The 22,647-nt window shown below is 49.2% G+C and overlaps 2 protein-coding genes across 2 annotated transcripts in view; one reads left to right on the top strand and one right to left on the bottom strand.

Annotated features, from left to right (window-relative positions):
- The first annotated feature begins 3,656 nt into the window (after positions 1–3,656).
- On the top strand, positions 3,657–8,358 carry PCBD1 (pterin-4 alpha-carbinolamine dehydratase 1). Its single transcript, XM_017825961.1, has 4 exons — positions 3,657–3,764; positions 6,795–6,926; positions 7,299–7,379; positions 7,890–8,358. Exons 1-4 carry the CDS (start codon positions 3,762–3,764, stop codon positions 7,986–7,988), a joined length of 315 nt encoding a protein of 104 aa, XP_017681450.1. The 5' UTR covers positions 3,657–3,761; the 3' UTR covers positions 7,989–8,358.
- Positions 8,359–9,548: 1,190 nt separating this feature from the next.
- The window catches only part of SGPL1 (sphingosine-1-phosphate lyase 1), a 31,795-nt gene continuing 18,696 nt past the window's right edge, over positions 9,549–22,647 (bottom strand). The window contains exons 7-14 of the mRNA XM_017826155.1: positions 18,440–18,528; positions 17,387–17,492; positions 16,833–16,931; positions 15,958–16,107; positions 14,690–14,928; positions 13,977–14,123; positions 12,888–13,008; positions 9,549–12,802 (exon numbers count right to left, since the gene is read on the bottom strand). Coding sequence (XP_017681644.1) covers positions 12,662–12,802; positions 12,888–13,008; positions 13,977–14,123; positions 14,690–14,928; positions 15,958–16,107; positions 16,833–16,931; positions 17,387–17,492; positions 18,440–18,528 — 1,092 coding nt within the window. The 3' untranslated portion in view covers positions 9,549–12,661. The remainder of the gene's footprint in view (positions 12,803–12,887; positions 13,009–13,976; positions 14,124–14,689; positions 14,929–15,957; positions 16,108–16,832; positions 16,932–17,386; positions 17,493–18,439; positions 18,529–22,647) is intronic.

The following is a 22,647-nucleotide window of genomic DNA, read 5'->3' as shown; positions in this document are numbered from 1 at the left end:
ACACATCAGAAGTGGTTATGCCACTTTCTTCATCTCAGCCTTCTCCAGGGGACCTGCCCTCTGCCTGACACAAAGGACCTTCACCCAAAGCATTGTGTGAGCAGACCAAAGCCTCAGCTTCTGCCAGCCTCCAATTTATTTTGTTCAATGCTCTGAGGCCCTCGCTGACTTTGATAAAACACTGCTACAAGAGGAAACCTCACACAGGAATAATTAACGATTCATCTCTGTTTATTGGGCCCTTTTGTCAACTTAGACTTGTCACAACTGCCATAAATCCCCTCCAGTGCTAAACAAACTCTTTAATTAAATCTTTTTTGCCATGAGACCAATGCTTCAGACATGAGATGATGAGGGAGTTTGGCCCACCCTGGCTTAAAACACCCTTTGGGGGCTGAGGTTCTCCAGGAGGTGGGGATCCTGTCCCAAGCTGCTTCCTCTAATGCCATTAGCATGGATGCAACTCCGAAAATGCACTCCCAGTGAATTCCTGAGGCACTGCAGCTGGTTAATTGTTTCCCTGCTGAATAAGCAGTTGTTCCCTCCTTGCCCACACAAGAGTTTCAGTCTCATCACAGGAGCAACCTCAGAGCCATAAACACAAAGAGAGTTCAGCGCCCACCAGGCAAAAGTGTCTTCCCCCAATCTGTGGGTGACCAAGAATCCTCCTGCCCAGGGTCTCCTCATTTAGGAAAAAGAAGTCAGGCATATCAAGCCTTCCTCCCTCCTGAATAGTGGGAAGAGGGAATGGGAAGAGGGTGCCAGAGCTGAGGAAGAGACAAGAGCATCAGTTAAAGGTGAAGCAAATGAACAGCACACCCAGGGTTTCCTAAAGGCCTTCTCTGTGGAGCAGGGACATCCTGACACAGGGGCTGCTTCATACCCTGTCTCCAGCCTCAGTCAGAACTGAACCTGGGAAACCACAGGATTTAAAATGGTTTGGGTTGGAAGGGACATTACTAATCATCCAGTTCCACCCCCCCTGCCATGGGCAGGGACACCTCCCACTAGCCCAGGTTGCTCCAAGCCCCGTCCAGCCTGGCCTTGGACACTTCCAGGGATGGGGCAGCCACAGCTTCTCTGGGCAGCCTGTGCCAGGGCCTCTCCACCCTCACAGGGAAGAATTTCTTCCCAATATTCCATTTAACCCTGCCTCTGTCAGTGTGAATTCATTCTCCCTCGTCCTGTCACTCTGGACCCTTATCCAAAGTCCCTCTCCAGCTCTCTTGGGCACTGGAAGGAGCTCTCAGGTCTCCCTGTTCTTGTCTTGCTCCTTTCCCACAAAGACAGGCTGAGAGAGCTAGGATTGTTCAGCCTGGAGAAGAGAAGGTTCCAGGGAGACCTGAGAGCCTCTTCCAGTTCCTAAAGGGGGTCTGAGAGAGCTGGGTTCCAAGGGTTACCTGGAAAAGCAGACCTGCAGGAAGATGACTGAGCACATTCTTCACACTCCTAAGTGAGGAGCCAGCACAGACTATGGGGACGGAAAAAAGAAAGAAACTCAAACAACAAAAGAAATCAACACATCCAAACAACACTCATTGCTCTATTGGACCATCAAAATGTTTCAGGGAGAGTGAAATGAGAAGGGAGAGCCATTCAAAAGGCAAATTGAGATGGGAGACAGAATAGGGCTCTCAACCGAAGCAGATTTCAGGGTCAGATATATTTTGTTAAAAACTTACTGGCAAAATAAAAATAATAGTAGGTGAGTGATATTGAAGTGCACCTCAAATATCCAGAATCCCCAGTGGGTCTGTGACAGCAATGTGGGTTTAGCTGCTACTGACCTCATCAAAGGAGCACAGCTCTAAACTAGACAAAGAGAGAAGGAAAAAGAGCAAAAATCTGCTCCCAGTAAACAGGCACAGGGTGCAAACTGCTCTGAGTAAACACCTTGCCCAACATCCCTCAATTAATAATTAAAAGCAGATCTAAAGGGTCCCATCTCAAAAAGAGAAATCAAAGCAGTGCAGAGGGAGAGTTTCATGCACTCGGAGGTTCAGGAGTTGAAGTCAGCCAAAGGATTCCCCTGCACACAGTTCCACATCCCAGAGAGAGGAAAACCACAACTGCCCCGTTGACATTTTTTGGACAAGCTCATCTCTCTGAGAGAGATCCCGCCCATGAAAGGTTGGCAGTTAAAGCTGGATTTATCACCCAGGAGAGAAAATGCCATTACAAAGGAGCTGAGCCATCAGCAGCCATAGTATAAGTGACCTCTTTTCTCCTGATGCTCTCCACCTCTAAGGGACTGAGGTGGTGGCAGGCAGTCTGGACTGGCAGCACACGGATTGCCAAGGGAAACAGGATCAGCTCCAGCCAGGCTGGAGCAAAATCCAACAAAGAGAAAGAGGGGTAGCATGAGAAATGGGGGATTTGTTTCCTTCACATCTCCAAATCAATAGGGAGGCCAACAGAGGCACTGTCACCCAGCCCAGGAGCACTCGGGGCCCTGACAGGGCCACCAAAGGTCACCTACCCATATTTACAGGGGCTGTGCTGATGAAACTGCCTGTCCTGCACTTCCAGCTTACACCCAGGAAATATTCTGCTAGCCTTTCCCAACCTGACAAACAATCCCACCTCTCGATTTCATTGCTGGAAACCATACAGCACACTCCCTCCTTTCATCCATATCAGAGCTTCCAGCTTCACATCCACACACAATGATTTTCTTTTCAGGTGCTGTATTTCTCTCCAGGTCTTTTCTCCCTGGACAGACACTCAGGGTCTCCCTGGACACAAAAGATGTACATTTTTCCTTTCCATTACCCTGCAAGGAAATATATGGGGGGGGGGAAGGAAAAAGGGAAAGGAAGAATTTGCTTCCTTCTAACTTGCCTGCTGGAGAAACAAATCATCTCTGTGGTACCCACAAACCCTTACAGTAGAAAACAAAATGTGCATGAGAGTATATATAAGGGATGTACATCACACCATATTAAAAAAAAAAAATCCAGACTTAGTTGCTTCAAGAGTAAAGGAGCCACGAGGGTATAGCAGGGGGCTGAATTCCTGTCTGCCACGTACATAAGCACAGTAAAAAGTTGTTGTCAGCACTGGAAAATTGCCCATCACATGAGTGGGTTTAGCAGACAACGAGCTGCAGGACATGGGCACAAAGCCGGCAGGCCTGGAGAGCAAAAATGCCAGGGAGCAGCACAGGGCATCCTGCACACCCCGTTCCCTTGGCAACGGGAGAAAACACCTTGGAAATGCTCAGGAGGGCTGTGCTGCGCACACTTTCCCCTTTCCATGGCTTTTAGTCCACGTGCCGCGATATAATCCAGGCTGTCCCAGGCAATGCATCTTGTGATTAGCGCTGCCCGGAGCTCAGAGGGCCGGGAAGCACGTGGATACACTCAGCCAGGATCACCGTGGCGCTCATCACACGTGTTGCCAGCAGCACCCGGTGGTACCTCCTTCAGTTGGCCCTCTCCATCCTGTTCCACCTTTTCCTTGTGCAGCAGGTTAAAAAAGTGAGCCCACGGAGAGGGGTGGGTGGGTTCGGGGCAGACACAGCATCGCTTCGGCGGGCAGGGGTTCCGAGAGCCCCCGGCTGGGCATCCCCCGAGCCCCACGGCCCTGTGGGGCCCCGCAGGCGGGTGCCCAGCGTTGGGAAGGCTCTGCTGGCCGGGGGAGGACCCGGATCCCTCGCCACGCCTCCCGCCACCCCGGACACGCCGCGGCTCCCGCGGGCTCCGCACGCCGAGCATCACCCGACCCGCACCGGGCACGGAGGGCACGGACACGCGCGGGCCATGGTAAGTCCCTGCTGGGGAAAGCCGGCTGTTTCTTTAGCCTTTTCCAAGGCAGGAAGGTTTCGGCGGCATCTCCAGACCGTGAGGAGAGGCAGGAGGGAAGGGAGAAAGGAGCAGAGCGCTGTGGTTAATCAGTAACGCGGGAGCTCCGCGGCCGCTGCTGAATTACCAGAGGCAGCGCCCCGCGGGGTCCCTGCGAGGGGGAGGGAAAGAGGCCGTCAGCAATGATCCCCCCCTCCAATTCTGTAGGGCAAGGACGACCCCCGTGTGTGCTCCGTCTGCACAGCCCGTGCAACACACCCCGGGCCAGCTGGAAATCGGTTTTTCCACAGCAGCAAGAGACCGTGGGCCTTGTGACATCATTCCAGGGCTGTGCCCTTTACCTTCTCCCAGGTGACAAGTCACCACTAATATCGGGAAGGAATCCTTTCCCTGTGAGGGTGGGGAGGCCCTGGCACAGTTTGCCCAGAGAAGCTGTGGCTGCCCCATCCCTGGAAGTGTTCAAAGCCAGGCTGGATGGGGCTTGGAGCAACCTGGGCTAGTGGAAAGTGTCCCTGCCCATGGCAGGGGTTGGAATGAGATGATCTTTAAGGTCCCTTCCCACCCAAACCATACTGTGACTCTCTAACTAAAAATCTTACAGTTAGGGCAAAGAGGGTTGTTTCATCTCCTGACAGCTCAAAACTCTCCCAATTTCCCATGCTGGTTCCTTCCCCTCAGTTGCACAATGCATCTGCTTGGTTTCCTGCTGGCAAAACATAAAAATCCCAACTCCTTGGCAGTTGAGAGCCAGCAGAAGAAAACAAAATAATTTAATTTCCCTAATGAGAAGAGTGTGTTTTAAAGGACTAAGTGCACTTGAAAGCATTAACGTGCCATACTGACAAAAACAGCGGGCTGGGCAATGTGCTGGGGTGGAGAAGGAGGGATTGGAGGAGGCTGGAGGGCACAGGGGTGCTCCAGGCAGAGGGTTTGCCATCACAAGACACAGTGTTCAGTGGACCAAACCTCAGCCTGGCCATGCTTCCCACTGGTGCTGGGCTCTGGCAGAGGAGCTGGGCCTGGAAAAAGCCCCGGGGCCTGTCCTCCCACAGCAAAGAAAAGCGTTCGAGAGAACAATTAAACCACGTCCCTCCCAAGCAGCCTGGTTTCTTGCTCTGCACAGGGGAGGCTGGTTTGGAGCCCAGCCCCGGCATCCACATCCCTCTGCTCCAAGCAACAACTCCAGCTTTACTCAGCCTTTAGCACCGATACACGAGCACGTTTCAGCCCCGATCCCAAATCCTGCCCCGTTCCCATCAGTCCCCAGGGCAGCTCCCACGGGTGCCCCCCTGCCTCTGTCCCCACCTCATCCAGTTGCTAAGCTACCTGCGCCCGGCTTATCACGCCATCGGCAGGGAAGGGCAGCGGCTCCAGGTTTATTGTGCTAAGTCATGTTTACTCACTACCTTCCCTCCAAGCCCAGAGCTCGGAGGAGGACAGGGTTGACATTTGGGGGATGGGGAGGGAGGTGACAGAGCCGGGGCTGGCAGGGGGCCGTCCAAAATGCTGAGGCCAAAACATGAACGGGCAAGGAAGGCTATCCCCAAAAATCACACAGCTGCGATGCCAGGGGGACAGAAACCATCCCACCCACAGCCACCCCACGCTCAGGTTCAGGGCACACCTTGGCACTCTCCATCTCATGCAGTTGGCAGCTTTCTCCAAGCATAAGGGTCACAGCTCCACAGACAGGGAGGCACCCACACAGCCATGGGAATAGGGCATCATCTTTCCAATCTTCCTGAAAACATGCAAGAACCACCCCCAAAAGCATCAGCTTCACGGCTGCCTCTCTGGTTCTGTACAGCCTGGGAGAGGGTAAACCACAGGAGACCATGATTTGCCTTAGTTGTTTAAGGTGGTAATTCTCAGCATCGATGCCCAAGCACAGTATCTCAAGGCCCTGCTGCCCAAACACCCCCAAAAAAGTGGTCTGGATTTGTTGGGACTCACATCTAACTTACCACAGTTTGCTCTGCAGCACATAAAGGAAAAGAAATTGCAAAGAGATATTGATCTTTGTCATCACCAGCTGCAAGGATCAGGTCACCCAAGGCTGTCAGAGCTCAAGGAGCTGTTGGAAAACACCCTCAGGCATATGGTGGGATTCTTGGGGTATCCTGTGCAGGGCCAGGAGCTGGACTTGATGATCCTGGTGGGTCCCTTCCAGCTCACAGTACTCTGTGATTCTGTGAAAGAATTTTAATTGCCAGAACATAACCTTTCAGAAAGAGCAATGCCCCTCTGCACTCACTCCTGCCTTCCCCAGAGCCAGAATAGATGCTTCATTTTAGTTTTATCTTTGCCTATAACCATTTCCCAAAGCCAGGAATTGCTGCTTCCCCACCACCACCCCTTACAAACCAAGTAACAGCAGCTCTGTCCAAGACAAGGCTCACTCACAGTCTCTCCCTCTGCCCTTTTTTCATCACAGACAGAAACAGCCTCTTGAACTCCATCGTAATAGAAGGGAGATGGAAAAGGAAAAGGAGCTGAACTGCAGTTTAGTGTGACTCATCTCTGATTGACGCCACTTCTTTCCTCTAAAACAGGCTCCCAGTAAATAAATATATAAAATAAATAAATAAATATGTAAAATAGGGAAACATAAAGCAATTCTCTGATGTAGAGACCATCACAGAGTTTCAGGTTTTGGTTTCCCCCTGAAAATTATCTGTAATGTATTTTGTACCTCACACAGGTATCATTTCTTAGTACATCAGGTTGTAACAAGGACATACAGACACTGTGGGAGGTGTTGCAGGTGAGAGGACAGAAGGGACCAGCTGGACCTCGGATACATGCAGGATGTATCCCGGGCAGGGAGCAGAGGGCAGCGTTGATATCCCACCCCTCCCACCCACCCTGCAGCTGCCTCTGTGTTCCCATAACTCCAGGATCCATGGGATGCCTCGCTGCTCTGAACAGCTGCTCCATCATACCTGTGCCACACTGATTCACTTTTCTTCCCTTCCCTTCCCGCGGTGCCAGGCAGGAAAAGCCCACAGGCTGAGCACGGAGGAGAGGGAGCAGCTGCTGCCAAACCTGAGAGCTGTGGGGTGGAATGAGGTGGAAGGCAGAGACGCCATCTTCAAGGAGTTCCACTTCAAGGACTTCAACCGGGTAGGAGCACCAGTGGTACGCGTTTTACAAACTGGGAGACCTGGTTTGCAGAGCAGGGAGTCCCCTCTGCAAGGCTCAGCCACAGAAACCCCTCCGTGTGTCTCCTGAAATGTGATGGCTGAGCAAGGTAACCTCCCCCAGGACACCAAAGTGGTCAACTCAGCACACAGTTTGCCTGGAGAAAAACTCCTCAAAAAAAAAAAAAAAAAAGGAAAACCCACAGAAAACCCCAAGAAAGACACGGAACATCCCAGGCCTTGCATTTGGTTGGGTTATCTAAAAACAGGTGGTGTAAAATTAACAGTAATGGGATGAAAAGCAATATACTGCAGGGTCAGTGGTTCAGAGTTAACTTCCCTTCTAACTTCACAGGCCTTTGGCTTCATGACCAGAGTGGCTCTACAGGCAGAAAAACTGGATCACCACCCTGAATGGTTCAACGTGTACAATAAGGTAAGAAACAGGGATGGTGGGGGCAAAACAGAGCTCTTCAGTGAGCAGATCCCTTTTCTGAGGGATAAAACAGGAGCAGCAAGTCCTGTTCCCATCAGCAGGACTTCTTCCCTCAGATGCTATTCCCCTATCCCAGACAGCCTCCAGCTTTCACAGATCCTTTCCCTCCTTGTTTTTCCCTGTCCAGCTGAGCAAGAGCTGCCCTGGCCAGTCCCAGGGGGTGTCTTTTTTAAATCATATCAGAAGTAGCAGGAGTAGTAGGGGAGAAGCTTCTGGGGAAGGAGGGAGTTGAGAAGCGGGCACAGTGGCTGCTGTGACCGAGGGAGGGGTAGCAGTGACAGCTTGTGGACAGGACAAGCTGCAGGAAGGAGAAAACCAGGCAAAGTGCCAGGCCACCTCTCCCACCCCAGGAAATGTCTGGAGCCACCTGTGCCTCACCTACAGCACTGGGGGAAACCATCCCTGCTCTTTCTGCCAGCAACACTCTGTCTGTCTGTCTGTCTGCTTCAGGTTCACATCACCTTGAGCACCCACGAGTGTGGAGGGCTGTCGGAGCGGGACATCAACCTGGCCAGCTTCATCGAGCAGGTCGCAGCTTCCCTCTCCTGACCAGAGAGACATGAAGCCAGAAAGCCACTGTGCCACTGCCACAACCCGTGTCTACACAGCTGCCCCCAGAGCCTTGTCCTGCTTCCAAGCTACATCCTGGGATCCAGACTGCCTGACACCTCACCCGTCCCCCTGCCCCAGCTCACCTGGATGGAGGCCCTGCTCAGGGTGCCCATACTGAGCTTGCAAATTCCGCCCTTAAAACCTTCCTTAGCCATGTGCTCCCAGCCCACGGAGTGCTGAGCCTTTCACCAGGAATCACTCATGTCACAGAAACACAGACTGGTTTGGGTGGGAAGGGACCTTAAAGATCATCTCATTCCAACCCCTGCCATGGCAGGGACACCTTCCACTAGCCCAGGTTGCTCCAAGCCCCGTCCAACCTGGCTTTGAACACTTCCAGGGATGGGGCAGCCACAGCTTCTCTGGGCACCCTGTGCCAGGGCCTCACCACCCTCACAGGCAATAATTTTTTCCTAATATCCAATCTAGACCTCCTCTCTGTCAGAGTAAAGCCATTCCCCCTTGTCCTGTCACTACATGCTCTTGTGAGAAGTCCCTCTCCATGTTTCTTGTGGGCTCCTTTCAGGTCCTGGAAGGCCACAATTAGGTCACCCCAAAGCCTTCTCCTTTCCAGGCTGAACAATCCCAGTTCTCCCAGCCTTTCCTCATAGTAGAGCTGTTCCATTCCTCTAATCAACTTGGTGTCCTCCTCTGGACTTGCTCCAACAGCTCCATGTCCTTCCAGAGTCATGTTACACAATTGCACCAGTAAATCTTTCCCAAGCCTGACTCCATCCAGCCACTGTGTTCTTGCTTCTAGAATATGCTTTCTGCCTAAAACATGTTTTGTGAACCCCTTGGTCTCTCTGTAACAAACCAGCAAGGTGATGTGCAGTTTGTCATCCCTGTAACCCCTCTCCAACAGTATTACAAGCAGGCATGTGGTCTCACCTCAACTGGAACCGGCCTTTAGTAAGATACCAAGTGATAATGTTTACAATAAATGCCTTGGTTAACCTGATGTCAGCTTGGAAAGAGGCCTCACTGATCAAATGACACCAACAGGTCTCCCCGAGGCAGGTACTGCTCTCAGGAAGGTGCTTCTGCCATGGGGAAATTTCATAGAGAAGCGGCACATGCCTTGGCCTCAAAGTGTCAGGGTCTGAAAAAGCAGATGGTCAAAACCAGAGCAGGTAAAAACTGCTCGTGTAAAATCACATGTGTGCCATAGCCAAGGCACAAACGCAGGGAAGGGACAACCAAAAGGTACAAAAGCAGCACAGCAACAGGCCAGGGGTTGCTTACGTCCCAAAAAGAGGTTGGGGGTGGATTTGGTGGTACAAGATCTTCAGTAATACAATGATCAACTTGATGTGAAACCAAGAGTAGCTGCTTTCAGCACAACAGTCTGGGGAAAAACATTACAAATATCCAGTTCAGATCTGATTTTTTTTCCTCTTTTTTTTTTTTAACCCTTTAAAGTTCTACAAAGCATTAGTAGAAAATCCACAGCTCTTAAATGAGAGCTTTCAGCATCTTTGAACATCACACACACAAGACGTAGCCACAGACACCCTTTATCCTGACAGAATGACAGAGCAGACCTCAGGCAGAGTTGTTAAGATTCATAAACCATCCCTACCTGCTACAGCCCAGGCTGTGCATGAGCAAAGACCAGGAACAACAGGTCCCCAGTCATTCAAATGACCATCGAAACAGGAAAATAAGAGCTCAAGGAGCCTAGATAGCTAAACACACCATTTTAATACAAACTAGGCCCATTTTCACCATCTCTTCAGCTATTTCAGCCTCCAGTTTTACAGTGGCAAATCAGAGAAACACAAATACTGCCATCAGGTGAACTCATCCTGTTTGTTCATTAAAAAGTCCATGTGGATTTACTGGGCAGGATATTATTGTGTTGTACGCAACCCTTCCATTCCCCTCTCCTCCACGTCATCAGAAAAGTGCAGATGAAATCCATGGCATGAAGACACACATTTCCTCTTGGTCCATCCCATTGGATATTCTTCAGTCTAGTACCTAAGAGCAGGCAAATCCCTTGGAAGTTCTCTGTACAAGCAACAAATTCAGTGTCCAGCTGTGAAAACCTGACAGCTGGAAATCTCACGGGAATCAACAGTCATGGAAATCCCTCCAGGTCTAAAGTACCATCCAGTCTCAGATCATAATCCAGTTCATCAAATTCTTCTTTTTTGTCTTTTAAGTAATCACACAGCCTGTTAATCCATTTTTCTAAGACCATTTGGCATGATAAAGGAGATGCAGATTACATGTGAGGTGACCAGGATGAATAAAGACTACACACAAGTAAATTACAGTGGCCCGCTCCTGACCACAGGATTACATTACAGTATAGAACAAACACACATGAAACAACTAAACCCACAAATATTATTAATAAGCAAAGCCCAGAATAGAATACATTGACTTACAAATAACATCTTCAAATACTTCCAGAAATGTGAAATGGAGCACTTATCTGTTAGATCCATCTACTTCCTGGGAGGAAAAATGCAACCAGGGAAGGAAGAGAAGGGATTTTCTCTCTCCTTCAGCCCACCCCTGATCCATCCCTTCCTTCTTCTAAAGCAGAAACAAAAAGAGTACCTCCCTTTTTTGCTTTGTTTTGTTAAATCTCAGTTCAAAAGAGAACCATCACAGTAGCCAGACACTTAAGACTGTCTCCAAAGTACTGCAAGCTCAGAGATGCAGTAATGGCCACACTGGCAAGACCCTGACAGAATAAGTGGGTCCAGTACAAACTGCCAGAGCTGATAACACCATCAAGAGACTCTCAAGCAATTCAATGATTTCAAAAGGGCCCAGAGACACGCATCAAGTCATCAATTTCAGGGCAGATGGCCAAAATACTTTTGTCTCCCAGCACTGAGAATAAAGCTGTTGGAAAGCCAGTATTCTTGCCACAGTGGCTGGGCCCAGGGCTGCACTGGTTTGTGCAGTGGCTGGTAAGTGACTTTCTCATTCTGTAAAATTACTGTGCAAGTGTGCTTCAGCAAGGGTCAGCTTCAGGCAACAGGCCCTCTACAGCAGAGAAATGTCTTCTGATCCCCTGTGCAGACATGGCATGAAATCTTTGCCCACGTGTGGAATTCTGCCTGGAAAACTCTCTGTTCCAAGCAAAAAGCTCAGAGGAAACATGGGAAAGCCCTGCAGGAGTAACTCCACTGGTATTTAATAACTTAAGGAGATTCTGGCTTGGCCTTGAGGCTACAACTGCCTCACAAGCTGCACTGGGAAAACGATCTCACCATAAAAACAACAGAGAAAAATAGGAAGGCTGAGCCCTATGCCCAAGGCTTGAGCACCTCCAACTTGCTGCAGAGCTCTCCCAGCATCTTTGTAATACTTTGTAATACTGTGAAGGGACTTGGCTCAATACAACTACTACCCTACCTTACAGGCAGGTGTCCTTCCTCTGAGGCCAGCCTGCCTTTGCAGTTTATTTTCAGCATAGTACCATAAAGAGACGACCTCAGCCAAGGCCACAGCCAACAGCTGAACCCTCCAGCCCTCCCTGGCATCCCACAAAAAACCCCAAAAAAAACCAAGCCAGAGAAGCATCAAGGCACAATGGTGAATGCCCTTTTGAGAATGTGCCTTAAAAGAATCAGTGCAAAGATTACTGCTAATACAAAAGTCACCTTTTTGATACTAAAAGATCGTGGTAAAAAAAAAAAAACCAACAAAAACGAACCGTCAGCTTTGGCACCGTCCGTTTGCACGTGACATCCAGGGCCTGGCTAGCTCTGCTACAGCATCACGAGGGGACAGTGGAAAACCTTCAAGTTATGAGAAGGGAAATTGGTTTTGCACCTCCCTCCGGAATTGTGCAAGGTAAAAACCAGCCCTCCAGGTGGTAAATGCATGTCCTCTGGAAGAGGCAGGGAAGCAAAACAGCTACGATGTACCCAGGATGTACCGGGAGCTGTACCATCCAGCTCCTCTCCCTACACCACTCGCTTGGGTTTCTATTTCTGCTGCTACTCAAGAAGTTCCAGAAAAGGATTTTGTGTTGTTTTTTTCTCCCCCTCAGCAGATATTGATTGCAGTCTCACTGAGATCTCCAGAGGGGATTTCAAAAGGAGTCCGTGACCATCTTCCCTTTCCCAATTTATCAGCTCTGCATTACACAGATATAAGGCTCCCAGCACAGTCTGTTAAATGCAGTAGCTTAGAGGAATACTCAAAACAAAACAAAATTTTCAATTTATTTTCTACCTTTAACTTCTGGGAAGATTGAAGCTTTGGAACACAACATGGGAACTCAAATCTAACACTTGGTTGGACACTGGCTGAATACCAGGTCTGGAGGAGGAGGAACAGCAAGGAATGAAGTGACACGCAGAATACCTGAGGAATTTGGAGTTGTGGAATGGACATTCAACTGACCATCAACAGCCATGATAAAACAGGCAGGGGGAGGGGAAGAAAATCCCTAAAAATGAAGTTGGGCATGAAAATAACGTGGATTTCAGAACAGACTAAGACAGGGAAGGAATTCTTCCAGATCAAGCCACGCTCAGACCTGCAGTTGTAGGAACAAAGGCTTACTGCAATCTCTTCCCTAGGAAACTTTTGGAACCACTCCAGTGCCAGCTGGCAAGGCATCCATTGTTGCTGTACAGTCAGTGGTGGCTGGGAGAGCCATTCATGTGCTTTTCACTGCAAGGAACATCCGTGCTGTAGAGGCCATCCAGGTACGCCTGGGAAATCTCTGCTACCAAGCTCCTGTCTGGGACGGACTGTGCCATTCCATAGATAGCTCCCTAAGCAGAGAAGAGCAGGCTGTTAGAAAGGAGAAACATGCCCACCCCCCAAGAACATCCCCTCACTGTGTGCTGGCCTCCTCACCATGCCTGTGGTCTTGGCGTTGAGGTCCTTCACGATGTCCTCGATGCTGTCCCTGACATCCTTCAGGAACTCTTCAGCAACGCCGGGCTTCGTGTGCAGCTGAGTAATGCAGAGATGGATGCTGGGTAGGCAGGGCAGAGGGAGAGATTAACCACCTCCAGAACATACAGCTCCCTATTTTCCAAGCAACTGACAGCACTTGAGTCCTTCTCTGAGCAGTGATAACCATGTATCTCCCTAAAAAAGCATTCCCTAAGCACCACTAAGGGTAATCCCTGCAAAATACTTACAGGAACCAAGCTTGGAGAGTTCAGCTCTTCTTCTGCAAATGTCAGCTCGTCCTCCCTTCCTTCCTGACTTCACCATTACATTAAAGGCCTATCATTTTCTCACCTCATTCCAGGGACCTCTGGTGAGAAAAATGCAATGCCTGCAAGGATGGTAATCCTTGCCATCATTTCCCTCTCCTTCCTCTGCAGCTTTCAAGCCATCACCACCCCCCAGAGTGCAAGCTGGCATCCACCAGAAGGAACAGGGCTACATGTACCTCTGAGCTATCACCTCAGGCTCCCTAGACTTTGCTTCGTGTGGCCAGTCAAAAATTTTTTCAGTGCAGCTACATCTGACAGCACTGGCCCCTTTTACCCACAAAAACCCAACTACCCACTTAAGGAAAGTCTCTGGCAAACATTCATTTTACATCACTGAAAATGATCAGCCCTTCACTGTTCTTTCAATTACCTTCATCTCCAATGGGCAGCAGGAAGATACTAAAAATAAATCTATAAACCCTCAGTTAACTAACGTGAGATAAAGCCTTGGTTATTTATATTTTTCTGCTTGCATTAGAGGTAAATAGAAAGCGAGCCTCAGATATGTTCCTCTGCCATGCTCATTAAAAATTACTACTGCTTTATCCTCACTGCTGTATATCAGCAGTTACAGAAGTAATTCTTTCTCTGCAGAGGACAAGTCTACACACAATTTACCAGATATGGACAACACCACTCAGCAAATCATAATAGCTGTGTGGCCTGAAGATGCCTATCTTGCACACCCTCTTGCATATCCTGGCCTCCACACACTCACCTTGGTGGGAACTGTAGGACATTTAAGTTCCATCCTTTTGCAGCTAAAAAATTGGATAATCGATAAATGTCGAAAGTGTCCGAGCCAATGGAGATCACAGACACCTCTGGTTTCCCAAAAATGAAGATGCTGTCAATTTTTCTCAACCTTGGATGGAAAAAGGAGAAAAGAAATGACTGACCAGGGTTCAGACATTCTGTCCACCTAGCTGGAGCCTTAAGGGAAAAGCTACAGAAGGGAACAGATGACAGCACATTCCCACCCAAAAATCATGCAGCCAGCCCAGGTCAGTGGGAGTTGCAAGAGGAGCCGGGTCATGACATACCCTAAAGTCAAGTAAATTCAGGAAGAAATGGAAAAAAGACAGAAAGGCAAGGGAAGACAGACTAGCAGAGAAAACCAGCTTCTCTCATGCAGCCACACAAATACCCCAACAAGAGAGAGCATAACCCTTCTTTTGTCCTCCGTTCAGATTCCCTCCTCAGCCATGGCTGAGGCAGAAGGAATTCTCCAAGCAAAGCCAGCTGAATAAAGGTGCCTGCACCCCTCCTCTCTGGGCACAAACAAAGCATCTTCTCCCAGAACTGCTCAGCAGGTCCCTACCCAGCAGGTCCCATGCCGTAGCTCCTCCAGGGAAACAGAAACAGGAGCAGTTTGGGAGGAGGAGTGCAGCACAGGGTTGAAGAGCACAACCCAAACACAAAGACACGTACTCTGACTCGAGGAAACGGGCTGTTTTAATGATCCTCTTCGTGGCCTCAACGTAGCCTGACTCTCCTATGTGCAGCAGAGTTGCCCAGCATGCAGCTATGATCCCACCAGGCCTGGAGCCTGCCACGGAGGGGGAGGCATAGATACCCCCCTGCCAGTCGGGGGCTATGAAGAACTGGTACTTCCTGTACTTCTTGTCGCTGTAGAGCACCACCGAGGAACCCTTGGGGGCGTAGCCATACTGCAGGGGGCACAGACAGTGTCAGAGAGCACCAAAAGGGCACAGGAACACAGCCAAACACTCACCATGTGCTTGGACTGTTGATCTGTTGGAGGGCAGGAAGGCTCTGCACAGGGATTTGGACAGGCTGGATCTGTGGGCTGAGGGACACCAAGGCCCCGTGCCAGGTCCTGCCCTTGGGTCACACCAAGCCCTGCAGCTCCAGGCTGGGGCAGAGGGGCTGCAAAGCTGGGAAAGGCCCTGGGGGTGCTGGTGACAGCAGCTGGACACGAGCCCGGGTGTGCCCAGGGGGGCAAGAAGGCCAAGGGCCCCTGGGCTGTGCCAGCCATGGTGTGGGCACAGGCCCAGGGCAGTGCCCGTCCCTGTGCTGGCACCGCTGAGGGACCGTGAGGGCTGTGCCCAGTTCTGGGCCCTCAACAGGAGAGACCCGGAGGGGCTGGAGCGTGTGCAGGGAAGGGAACGGAGCTGGGGAAGGGGCTGGAGCAGCAGGAGTGGCTGAGGGAGCTGGGGGGGCTCAGCCTGGAGAAAAGGAGGCTCAGGGGGGACCTTCTGGCTCTGCAAGTCCCTGACAGGAGGGGGGAGCCGGGGGGGGTCGGGCTCTGCTCCCAGGGAACAAGGGACAGGAGGAGAGGGAACGGCCTCCAGCTGTGCCAGGGGAGGTTTAAGTTGGACATCAGGAGGAATTTCTTCACAGAGGGGGTTGTCAGGCATTGGCAGGGGCTGCCCAGGTTGGTAGTGGAGCCACCATCCCTGGAAGTGTTCAAGGAATGACTGGACATGGCACTCAGTGCGCTGGTCTGGGTAACAAGGTGGAGATCAGTCAAAGGCTGGACTGAATCTTGGAGGTATTTTCCAACCTAAATGATTCTGTGATTCTGTACTTCGGCACATTGCACAAAGCACATGAACAGAGCAGCCCCTACCGCTGCACCTCAGTGCTCCCTCCCACAGAGAAGAAATGCCTGAAGGCAGGGATGGCAACAGGAATCACACCCCAAAAACGAAAGCACTGGAAGACCCTCTTCTTACCTTGTGGGTATCAGCAGAAATGCTGGTCACACCTTCTACACGGAAGTCAAAGGGATGCTTTAGAGGGAACCCTGCCTTGTCCATGAAAGCAATGAGAAATCCACCCAGGCAGGCGTCCACATGGAAGGGGATTTTGTACTTCACTGCCAGCTGTGTGTGAACAAGAGACCAGGGAAGAAAATTATGGGGCTGGGGCACCCAAACTCCAGTCACCAAGATATACTTGCCATTTCACAAATAAATGTTCACTGGAGCCTTTGGGAGCATCATGCCATTTCTCAAGCCTATCTCAAAAGGATAGGAGATCTGGAAGGGCTGGCTACCTCTGGGACACCTTTTCCTGCCTTCTGCACAGAGGAAAACCAAGGCATTTTGGTCTGCCAAAGGGATATGGCAACACGGTCTGAAAGGAGTATCCTCGATGCAGGATAAGGGCGTGAGCCAAACGAACAGAAGGTCAGAGGCCCTGGCTGGTTCCACACAAAATAAATAACTGGAGCACAGAGAGGGAAGAAATCAAGAGCTGTGTCTGAAAACTAAAGCCTCAGCCCTTTGACTCCTAACTCCCTCCACACAATTTCTCAGACTTCCACGCCAATTTTGACACAACCATCAGGCCCCCTAAAACAAAGCCTTTTCACCAGGTGGACTATTTAGCTGTTCTTTTGTTTCAGGTATCAAGGAATATCACTCCCAAATTGCATCCTACATACTCTGCTGTTGGTCAACACCTCATTTGAGGACAGTACTACCCTTCAACCAGTGTGCTTCTCCCACCAAATTCACTGGTTGGCATCCTGGAAGCCCCCTCTGCTCTTCTTGTGCTGCTTTATTCCTACAACACACAGAAGTCCCTGGAGGGAGGGGTATCCTACCTCTGCCACCTCTTCAATAGGGTCCATAATTCCATGTGGGAACTGGGGAGCAGAACAGACCAGCATGGCTGTGTTCTTCGAGATAGCTCTCCTCATTGCCTGAAGATTTAAAGAGAGAAGATGCTCACATTCCATTTACCAAGTGCCACCCTGCCAAAAAAGACAAAAAGTGAAAACATGCAGAGTCTGGTCCTAAAAACCAACACACAAAAAGCAGAGAGCAAAACAACGAGCCACAAGCACCAGCAGGCATTAACTCATCCACCTAGAAATCCTGGAACATTTTTGTTCACCCCCATCTGAAATCTGGAGCTATTTCTGAAATACATAAATTACTTGATCCTGAATTAATCAAACAAGGCAAAGGGATGGTTTACATCCAGTTATTTTAACTTAAAGTCTCATGTGCAGTGACAGGCACTTCCCTCATGCCCTTTTTCCTTGTTTCCAGAAAGCATCCATCCCTCTTGCTACCTGGATTGGTAGATTTCTTGCTAGTTGCTGTACAGTGCTAATTATTCACAGAAAGAGCAACGTGCTGCCTAAAGCAATACCTGGACATCCACTTCCATAGCCTTGGTCAATGGGATTTGAATCAGCTTCATCCCAAAGTAATGTGCTGCCTTGTCAAATGCCGCGTGGGCACTCACCGGGACCAACCTGGAAAAGTAACAGAGTGTGTGTGTGTCAACCCAGGCAACACCTGGTCTAGATTAACATGATGGACACTCCATCTTGAACAACCCTCTGCATGGCCTTCTGTCAACCAGAAACTAGAATTCCCAAGAAACCTACTTTCCTGTCATATCAAACAGTATTGTACCATCTCCATCTTCCCCCAGCCACCCTCCCCGAGAGGAGATGATACAAAAAGGAAGGAGCAGCATAAATATACCAAATGAATGTAACATTTGTGTCTCCCATCTCAAATGGCAGAGGCTGTTTGAACAGCCTTAATTAACCTTGTTTTCTAAGGCCTTGTATCATTATCAGGGCCTTAAACGTTAGAGAGGGAAGAAAAGAACCACAGGAATTCAGCAGAAGACGAACACCAGTGTTTAATTTCTTTCTACATTTTCCCCTCATCAGCAATTAACCAGAGAAATAGTTTTGCTGCACCATCTAGAAAAGAAGCAGCACATTAGAGACAGCAAATCCTCTATTAGCAGTGTAATGATTAGCACAATTCCTCATTTGAGCTCCAACCAGTCCGAGCATTTTAAGGCTAAACCCTCTTTGATCTGAATAAATCAAAACCCTCAAATACTTCAAAGGGCCTGACAATCTCTGCTCAAGAGAGGCCCAAAGCTGGTATGGACAGGTTGTCTAGAGCAGCAGACAGGTATTGTCAAAATACATCTGCTCATCACAGCCCCCCCAGCAACATTTGTGCCCCCCAGGCTGCTTAAAGCTTCCTGTGCCTTTGAACCATTTTTGAACCACTTCTTTCCACCCAGGGTTCTCTCCTCCAGACAGAGATGGACAAGGAGGAGGTGGTAATGAGCTATGAAATGAAGGATTATTGAGGTCCATCAGCCACCTGAGCTCAAGAGGAACAGTAAATCCCACAAGCCCCCAAAGCCAAGAGCTGTGGAGGTACCACTCACATTTCTGGCTGTTTGATGCCTCTCTCGTACGCCAGGTCTCGGTAGGCCTTGCAGGCCATCAGGATGCTCTCAGTCCCCCCAGATGTCATCTGTCAGGAAGGAAAGAAGCAAACAAGTTAAAACAACTGCTTAACATGCATGCTGCAGAAGGGAAAAGCAAAAACATAGGGATTCAGCCACAGGACAACTTGGGGTTTCAAGGCAGCAGAAGCCACTGAACAGCACGAGGCAGCTTTCTGACATTCAGCTTGAAAACACACATTTAAATGTTGAATTCTCCATTTAAATGGGGTGGGGGAAAGGGAAAACAAAATAAAGTATTCAACTCCAAAGTCTAACAGGAGGGGACCACACTGCATAGTCACTAGCTGGCAAACACACTCCACCTCACAAAACTGCAAGTACGTACTTTAGCTCTTGATTACTTGGGGATTGTTTATCAGGATTACAGATTAATTATGCCACGTACACAGAAACAACAAAGCTGAGTCTGTGTTAAGTCAACTGCAGTCCAGCAGGGTTTATTAGGTCTGGAGCAGTGCCACACTGAGGCACAGAGTCAAGCTCAGGGCTCAGAGCTGGCACTGCTCCTGAGCTACAAAACCTTCCCATAACCTGGAGAACTGCAGGACACAGAGCTCTCTCCCACCTTCTCTCTGCAGAGCCCCGCCTAGGCCTTCTCAACACCAGGGCTTCTAAGCCCTCAAGGACCCACCAGCAGGAATTTCTGTCTTCCTCTCCCCAGCAAGCCCCTCAGTATCCACATAACCCACCAGCTGTGCTGTCCCAGCCCTCTTTACCCTGACCAGAGGAGAACAAAGGGGGTTTGCACCAGGAGTTAGAAGAGGGGAAGGTATACCCAGGTTTATTGTTGCAGACTGGAACTCAAGAGGTGCTGCAAATACATAAATTAAACTCTTTACAAGAAGCGATTCCTCAAGTGGGAGGACTGTCTCTTCTTGGCCAGGCTTTATGACTTCTGACACACAGGGGACACCGGGCACAAACCTTCCACAGTAAAATTTTAACCTGGAAAAACATGAGGTTGGTTTCTCAAGCAGCCAGCAGGACTCCCTTACTGGGAGAACCATAACCTGAGGCAAGGGGGTACCTGGGACAGTTACACAGAAGTGCAGGTGAAAGAGGAATCAAAAGCTGCTTATCAGGCATATGGGGGACTAGTTTTGATCCTCAGATCTGCTGAACCAACTGCAACTTCCCCTTTTAACCTCTTCCTCCCAGAAATAAACATTAAAAGGATGCAATCACATTTTTATGTCTTATGACACCTCTAAGTTTGGGGTTTCCTTGGGTTTTTTCCCAGCTGACATAGCTGAAAACCCCCAAAATAAAAAGAGGTGTGACTGTGTGACAATGACTAAACATTAAGTACAGAGACAAGGAACAAAGTTCACAGGCACAAAAACCAGCCTGCCACATTTGTTCCTAACAGGACCCAAGCCAGCAGCAGCTGCTGGCACAGGCAAGTGTGGAAGTGACTGTCACACCACAGACAACTTCTGCTTTTTTTTGGTAGTTTAAAAGCAACAGCTGTCACAGATAAAACCTAACAGAGCCTCACACTGGATAAAGACATCGCTGCATTAATTGTGAAGCAAACGGATGGTAGCAGGAACACAACGTCTTAAGTTTTTTATGGGCTGTGTCACTCACTTCTCAACTCTCTTATGAAAAGATCTGTCAAGCTGTCAGCTATTACCACTGGGGAAAAAAGCCCAGCTGGTATAACAGGGACTGCCTTCCTTCCTACTGGGTGGGAGAAGAGGAATTACTGCGTACTTGTAACACTCCTTGCAACACAGATATTGCAATGATTGTGAAAACTTTGCCAGGAAGGACTTTGGGATCTTGGGATTCATGTTACTGAACACCAGGCACTCCACGCTATCAGGCCTGCTCCTTGCTGGGCAAGCATTCCCTACTCTCATCTAGATAATCTGTTCTTGAAAAAAAAAAACCAGCCTTATTCCCATATTTCAGTCTTTCCACCAAAACACCACCATCTTGCCTCTATATATAAACAAACCTTTCCTCAAAGTCTGGCTTATCACCTGCGTGGAAACGCTGAGCCATACTCAGTTTCTGGTAGGTCAGAGTCAACAGTTGTCAGCAGTCGGTCACGTGCAGGATAAGGAACAACATCCAGGATGGATCCTACCCCCGGGGCAGCAGGACTGGCATGCAGACAACCACACAGAAAGCTTGTTCAAGCAGCTGAAAATCCACCCAAAAGGCTAAATTTCAGCCAGCTCAGCTTCCTAAACTGGCCCACAGCCAGCACATCACAAGTCTCCGCCAGAGAGAAGTACCAGAGCAGCTTGACCTGGAGGCAGCACCTTTAGCCAAGTACAGCTACAACAGCCAAATCCTTCTGGTCCCCACAGATTGTACCTGTGGATGGAGCCTGCTCTTTTGTATAGGAGACTTTGGCAGCTCAGCTACCCACAGCAAACCCGTTCTGCTGTAGCCAGAGCCCGAATCACTGTCACGGGATCGCACTTCCCCAGCGCCTGGGGCAGCCGGCACCCGGCCAGCACGCAGTGATTCAGCACCACCAAGGGTTCGCACACATCCCTCTCCCTCCTCCAAATGGAAGCCCACAGGCTCGAGCCGTGCCATGGGAAAAGGGGGCTGGAAACAGGCATTGTTTTAAGCAGCTTTCCAACCCTGTGCTATCTTCAAGAGCCGGGCAAAGTGTGCGGGAAAAGGCGAGTAAACAGACTTTTTGTGTTCCTGAGTTATTTATTGTTTTCCAAATGGGAGGGGAGAGGAGAGAGCACAGGGAATAAATATCCCTCCTGCTTTCTCAACCAGGTATATTGCATCTGTTGCTCCCTCCCTCCAAATCCCACTGCTCTGGACCCTCGACATTACAAACAGCAGTAAGAGGTACAGTCCCTATTCAAGGATTTCCCTGGTATGTCACTGTTAAGCTGTCAGACATTAAAAGAACCACTTTGGTTCGTGGGCTCTCAAGTTTTGTTTGCATTTTCACCGTAAGAAATGCCTCCATTCAGGCCCTGGAGACAAAGCTGACCAAAAAATTCATTGAGCTGAATTACCCCATGAATAAAAAAGCACACTATAATTTATTTCTAAGGTAGCATTAGAATAAAAAAATACACCCCGATCCACTGCATGGTCATAATGTTGTAGCAGCCTCCCATAAACCCCCTGTAAACCTGCGGTTGTAAATTCCACTAGTTGTGTCTTGTCTCAAGGTGACCTGCTCATCAGTCCAGATAAAATCTGACGGATCTGCACAGTTTAAGCCTCCCCTCAAGACACATCACTTACATTTCACTGTTCACTTCAAATGTGCAGCCAGCAACAGGACAAAGTTTGGAAGCCCTGGAGTTTGGGGAGAAGAGATAAAATGGGTTTCTACAGGAGGTTTAGGTTTGCATCTGCTGATTTCATCTCCCACTTCTGTCCTCAGCTGTTGAAAAAGTGGAATTCACAGAGAGACTGACATCAAAGACGCACATGTACACCTCCAAACACAGTTTCTCCCTACACTTCAAAGCTGCCCTTTCTTTTTAAAGGTCAAAAAACTGCTTAGAACACACAAATCATTGAAGCTTGCATAAAAGTGGTGATTTCTCCCCAAATTACAGGTGAAACCCACAAAGTTGGCGGTGCAAAACAAAGCACCTTGTGAACACAAACACATACACACAGCAGACAGGAATGAATCCCCCAGTTCCTCCTCTCAGTGCTGAGCTTAATTAGTCCTTCCAAATCATTGCAAGAACGTGATTACAATCTCCCAGGTGCCAAAACTCCCCAACTGCTGTCTCTTTGCTCTTGCCTAACACAATTAAAAGTAAGAACAATAGTAGTAATTAGTGAGAAATAGGAAACATCCATCCACTGCTGAAAATGATTGCTTTTAAAACTGCTTAAAAACCTGGAACATCTCTCAGAGCAATTTAAGGCAAAGGCATGTCTGCATCCCCCACCACCAGGGCATTGTTAGAGGTTTTATGCCTGTGTTTAAGAGAAAAAATTACAGCCCACGTGGCTCAGCTAAAGGCAACTCCTGTAAATAATGCAGCCTGCTCATCTAGTTTAACATTCAGAAACCTAAAAAAGATAGGTTTCATCTTAGCATTTATTAAACACACCAAAAACCTTCGGAGAGGGAGCAGGGGATTGCTCCCCAGAGCTCCTGCTGAGGAAGGTGT

This window comes from Lepidothrix coronata, unplaced genomic scaffold, assembly GCF_001604755.1.
Source record: "Lepidothrix coronata isolate B3197 unplaced genomic scaffold, Lepidothrix_coronata-1.0 Scaffold124, whole genome shotgun sequence".
NCBI classification, from domain to species: Eukaryota; Metazoa; Chordata; class Aves; order Passeriformes; family Pipridae; genus Lepidothrix; species Lepidothrix coronata.
The sequence above is the reverse complement of the archived record's forward strand: the minus strand, read 5'-3'. Positions and strand labels throughout refer to the sequence as shown.